Source organism: Hylobates moloch, unplaced genomic scaffold (genome assembly GCF_009828535.3).
Source record: "Hylobates moloch isolate HMO894 unplaced genomic scaffold, HMol_V3 SCAFFOLD_15, whole genome shotgun sequence".
Taxonomy (NCBI): Eukaryota; Metazoa; Chordata; class Mammalia; order Primates; family Hylobatidae; genus Hylobates; species Hylobates moloch.
The window spans coordinates 17,501,936-17,507,935 of NW_026652290.1; the positions used below are offsets into that span (position 1 = coordinate 17,501,936).

The 6,000-nt window shown below is 48.9% G+C and overlaps 1 protein-coding gene across 8 annotated transcripts in view; it reads right to left on the reverse strand.

Moving 5' to 3' along the window:
* The window catches only part of SLC39A11 (solute carrier family 39 member 11), a 463,694-nt gene that overhangs the window by 456,479 nt on the left and 1,215 nt on the right, over positions 1-6,000 (reverse strand). For all 8 annotated transcript variants that reach the window (XM_032176498.2, XM_058428502.1, XM_032176499.2 and 5 more), the window contains one exon: positions 3,186-3,304. In XM_032176498.2, the coding sequence (XP_032032389.1) occupies positions 3,186-3,293 (108 nt within the window). In that variant the 5' untranslated portion in view covers positions 3,294-3,304. The remainder of the gene's footprint in view (positions 1-3,185; positions 3,305-6,000) is intronic.

The window sequence follows — 6,000 nt, forward strand, 5'->3', positions numbered from 1 at the left end:
CCAACTCCACTAAAAATACAAAAATTAGTCAAGCATGGTAATACATGCCTGTAATCCCAGCTACTTGGCTGAGACAGGAGAATCGCTTGAACTCGGGAGGCAGACATTGCAGTGAGCCAAGATCATGCCATCGCACTCTAGCCTAGGCAACAAGAGCAAAACTCTGTCTCAAAAAAAAAAAAAAAAACTCCTCACACAATGGGGGTGCAAATGAGTACCACCATTTTGGCAAACTATTTGGCAGCACCAATGAGAGGTGAACACTATGTATGCCACCCCTGAGTAATCCCATGACAGGAATGCACTTGTATTCAACAAACCCACAAAGAAAAATGTTCGGCAGTGCTATTTGTAAGAGCCCAGAACTAGAAACTACCCAAATTCTCACCAAGAGTAGGATGGATATGTTAATTAGGATATACTCATACAACAGGTACCATAATGGCATGGGAACGCACACACATACTACAGTTATATCTTACAAACAGACAGGGACATGAAAGAAACTGGAAAACAAGTAGGGTGAAATCAGCCAGATGCAGAACAGCACATACTATATGATTACTCCATCTAAATAAAGCACAGAAACAGGGAAAATATCCGTGCTGTTGCAGATCATACGGGAGATGAGCCTTGGAGTAAAGATCGGGGATGGTGGGATTGGGAGGGAGACTGAAGGCTCCTGATTGGAAGGGGCTATGAGGTGAGGAGCTGGTATTGTTTTGTTTCTTGATCTGGGCTCTAGTTTCATGAGCATTTATGGAAAGTTATCAAGCTGCACACTTATATTAGATTGGTGCAAACCTAACAAAATGCACCAGCCTAATAAAATGTGCATTTTTCCATAAGCATCTTATAATTTCAATAAAGAGATTTTTTTGCTTTCCATCCATACATGAATGGATAAACAAAATGTGGTATGTACATACAATGGAATAGTCTTCAGCCTTAAAAACAAAAGAAATTCTGGAACATGTTATAACATGGATGAGCTCTATGGACATTCTTTGAAGTGAGAGAAGCCAGGTGGTCTACAGAACTTTTCACTTTACAAAATTAAAACTCAGCTGGGCATGGTGGTGCACACCTGTAATCCCAGCGGTCTGGGAGGCCGAGGCAGGCAGATCACTTGAGGTCAGGAGTTCAAAACCTGCCTGACCAACATAGTGAAACCCCATCTCCACTAAAAATACAAAAATTAGCTGGGCATGGTGGTACAGACCCGTAGTCTCAGCTACTTGGGAGGCTGAGGTGGGAGGATCACTTGAACCCAGGAGGCGGAGGTTGCAGTGAGCTGAGATCACGCCACTGAACTCCAGCCTGGGTGACAGGGCAAGACTCTATCTCAAAAAAAAATAAAAATAAATTAAAAAAACAGCCTGGCCAGATGGGGTTATCAGTGAAACCCCGTCTCTACTAAAATTACAAAAAAAATTAGCTGGGCATGGTGATGTATGCCTGTAATCCCAGCTACTCGGGAGGCTGAGGCAGGATAATCACTTGAACCTGGGAAGCAGAGGTTGCAGTGAACCAAGATCATGCCACTGCACTCCAGCCTGGGTGACAGAGCAAGACTCTTAAAAAAAAAAAAAAAAAAAAAAAAAAACCCTGAAACTCTGTACTCATTCAAGAATAACTTATTTCTGCCCTCCTCTGTAGCCACTGGCTATTCTACAATGTGTCTCTATGAATTTGACTTATCTTGGCATCTTATATACCTAGGTTCCAGATAACCTGTGTTTCTGGATTGTGTGTTTTCTCATTTCCAATCTCCAACCCATCAGCTCCCGGGGGCAGTGCAGTGCAGCAAGGGAGGTCGGGATTTTATTGTTGAAGTCAAGGCCTGCTGTACTGGTCTCTAACACAAGGGCGCCTGACTTGCGAACTTTCCAAAGGTGTTTTCATTTCCAGATCTCCCTCACAACATGTTGAACTAGATCTTAAGTCACTTATTCATTTGCCATTCCTACAATGTCTCAGGCTACTGAGGTGAACGATGCAGGGATTGTGCATTCATCAAGATACCCACGGATGGCTCCAGGGCTATGGACTGAGGGTGATCTGGGTTGGAGAAAAGAATGCAATTTCAGGCATATGAGGTGAGTGTGGGTTGTGCAGAGGTGTGGGGAGGGCATATGGGTATGTGTGCAAGTGTGGGTGTGTGGGACTATAGGGAGAGTGTGTAGAAGGGGTGTAAGGATGGGGTTGTGGGAGAAGGGAGAGATGTGGGGGATATAGGCATGCATAGGCTGTGGGGGCATGACAGTGAGTGAGGGCACTGGGGCTAGTGAGTAGGATACAAGGAAGATGTAGGGGAGAGAAGTAAGGGTTTGCAGGGGGCCAGGGAGGTGGGTCTGTCTATATTCATCCCAAAAGGAAAGGACACAACCTGGAGATGGGTTAAAAGAGAAAGGGAACAGATGCCCCTTCTTCTCCCAAGGTCTTTCCAACCATCCCACCCAACTCAAGGCCACAGGGGAGGACGGTTACACCTGAAATCTAATGTTCTTCTTCGGTCATGCATAGTACCACTTGCTCCAGGCCTGAAAGAAATTACATGGCAGGCCAGGCGCGGTGGCTCACGCCTGCAATCCCAGCACTTTGGGAGGCCGAGGTGGGCGGATCATCTGAGGTCAGGAGTTTGAGACCAGTGGTGAAATCCCACCTGTACTAAAAATACAAAAATTAGCCGGGCATGGTGGCGGGCACCTGTAATCCCAGCTACTCAGGAGGCTGAGGCAGGAGAATCACTTGAACCTGGGAGGCGGAGGTTGCTGAGAGCTGAGATCCTGCCACTGCACTCCAGGCTGGGCAATGGAGCAAGATTCTGTCTCAAAAAAAAGAAAAGAAAAGAAATTACATGGCAGGTAGAAATGAGGCAGCAGGTTCACGAAGCCTCAATAACTGGGCTTCTCATTTCCCATTCCCTTCAAGTGAGGCTGTCAAGGGTCAGGAGAGGAGACGATGGTGCGTGAAGGTGTCTACAGCAAGCAGACATCTGTTCTCCCAGCCTGGCAGGGAGAAGGTGAGAAAATAAGAAGACAGCGAACAAACCCCAACACACAATGCCTGGGGGTGTGGCCAGGGACGTCGAAAAGTCTACAAACCTGCTCCATGGAGTGGGATGGTGCCCCTTTACCGAAGGGCTCCCCACCAACATCCAGAACCAAAGCAAGGCAACTCACCTGTCCACTAGAGAATACGAACACGAGGGCTGCCCCAGCTGCTGTCATCCCCCAGGTGAAGAAGGTCCCCAGCAAGGCCTGGAACACAGAGCTGTGGCCTTGGAGCATGCTGGATACAGCTGTGCAAGAGGAGCGAGAGGGTCAGCCGCCGGTGGTCTGTTTCAGTGACAGGCGCATATTCTGGCATGTCCTAACACCCGTGTGGGAGCTGGCCTCCCTCCAGGTTGATGGTAGGCCAGCCACCATCAGGGATGGTACCCTTCCACCACTCCATCCCAGTGTCCCTCAGCCACCCAGCACGTAGGTCAGGCTTCTCTATCCAGGTCTCCCAGGAACTGGAAATCTTCTTAATCTGAAAGAAGGCACGGGGAGATGCCAGGGGAACCCACAAAAAAGGCTGCAACATTGAGAAGTGGTTTCAAAGAGAAGCACAAAGAATGTGGTTTATTCCAGAGGAAGGGGGCATAGGAGGGTCTGATGCAGCCTCCCCCACACAATCTGCCTCTTCTACCATCTCTTGCCCACCATCTGTGATAACCACTACACTACGGAAACCAACTTCTTGCCCACCATCTGTGCTCAGCCTCCTCCAAAGACAGGTGACTAGCTCAGGTGATGTCAACACACTTCCAATCTAAATCCCCGTCACATCTGCTACAGTGCACCTGCCCAACCAAAGGGTAAACTCCACCGACCAACCTTTGATACCCCCCAACCCCCGACTCTCCAATCCTGTTCTCCATCATGCCTGCATGAGCACCAAACTCCAGCTCAACTGAATTATTTATGGCACCTTCCACAAGCCCCAGACAATCCTGCCTCCAAGTCCCTGTTCATACAGTTCCCTCCTGGAATACCTTCCTTGCACATTTCCAGCCATCAGAACCCGGAGCATCCTCTGCAGTCCACCTAATGCCAACGTCACGACCAAGGCTTTTCTGGCCTTCCCCAGCCCTGTCCCAGCATGCAGCTTTGGTCCCTTCTCAGTGTGGCTTTGCCTCCATCTTTTACAGCCTTAGTTGCTTGAGGACGGGGACGGTGCTTTTTCACATTTGGCACCCCTGTAAAATAGGGCTTTGTAATCCCTGAAAAAATATATGCTGGATGGAAAAGGGCCAGCTTACCTGCACAGGACAGTCAGCAAGGACAAGCAAACGGACCCAGGAATGGAATGTCCCCTGGACAACTCAGCACCCTGCTGCTGAAGCTGAAGTTACACCACCGCCTATCAAGGAAAGGAAGGGAAGTACCACTCCCTCTCATTTCAGTCCAGAGAACCTCCTCCAGACTTTAACATGCTTAAAATTCTGGATCTGAGATGACAATCAGATCTCTCCCTGTGGAAAGTTACAAGGCAGAGAAACCCATTTGTTGAAAAGCCCTGTGTTCTGGTATACAAACGCTGGGCTCAGGGCTTCATCTCAAAGCCTCATTCATCTCCCTGATGGTCTGCCAGCACCCAGAGGGCTGGCTGGACACGACCACACTGGGCTCAGCCCTGCCAGTCCCCGGTGCTCTGTGAGGAGCCAGCAGCCCTGAGCCTGCAGATCAAGAGCTGAAGACGCTGCCTCGATTGACCCTGGAAGGAAACCATGGCAGAGTGCGGACGCAGCCCTTATGCCAAGCGGCTCAGCAACACACCCAGGCTCAAACCTAGGAAGGGCTATGGGTCCAGGTGAGCCCAGGTGAGCCCTGGCTCAGCCTCTGTGCCAGAAACCCTGAGATAAATGGCATCTATGGAATCATACTCTAGTTCCCACACTCTAAACGAACTGCACCAATTGTGAAAACTGTGACCACGCCAATTAAAGAAAAAAATATCATTTTTAAAAAACTACCCTTTACATCCGTCATCATGCTAAGCCACCCTAAAAAGAGGGGGGTTGGTCTTTGTTTTTAAACCAAGCCATCTGGACCATTACACCAATCATCTATTCCGAGTCGCTGTGGATAAAATTTCAAACAGCATTTACAAAGAACAGCACAAAGTGATCATCCTCTGAGTACTTATCATCCAAGACAGGGCATAACAAAAACACCTTTCTTTCCTGTATTTGAATGTGCCTCCTGACAGCTACAGAAGAGAGCAAACAATTTACATTTGCCAACAGGCCAAAGTCAACGTGGATCTTGTGGGCTGGTGAACAGAACAGAGGAAGCTCGTGGGTGTTCCTGGTGGTTAGTGGGATAGGGAAACACTGGTCTAAGCCTGTCCCCATGTATATCTGAGCACCCTCCTGAGTCAGAAAAAGGGACATAGAGGGAAGACCAAGGCCACCATCCTTTCCATCCCAACAGGAGCAGCACTGATCACGGGCAATGCAAGCCCAGTGCCCCTCGGAGAAGTTTCTTTTCTATTTGCTGTTTTAAATCCTTGCTACAAGGGTGGTCAGAGAACCAGCAGCACTGGTCCGGCTTGGGAGCTAGTTAGGAATGCAGAAACTCAGGTCCCACCTCAGACTTTCTGAATCAGGGTCTGCATTTTGTGGAATTCCATGGGGGATTCTTAGGCACATTAAACTGTTGAAAGCAAAAGATTAAAACTGGTAAAACTTGGCCAGGCGCAGTGGCTCATGCCGGTAATCCCGGCACCTTGGGAGGCCAAGGCAGGCAGATCACCTGAGGTCAGGAGTTCGAGACTAGCCTGGCCAACATGGTGAAACCCCATCTCTACTAAAAACACAAAAATTAGTCGGGCGTCATGGCATGTGCCTGTAATCCCAGTGCCTGTAGTCTCAGCTACTCGGGAGGCTGAGGCAGGAGTAATCGCTTGAACCCGGGAGGCGGAGGTTGCAATGAGCTGAGATCCCGCCAC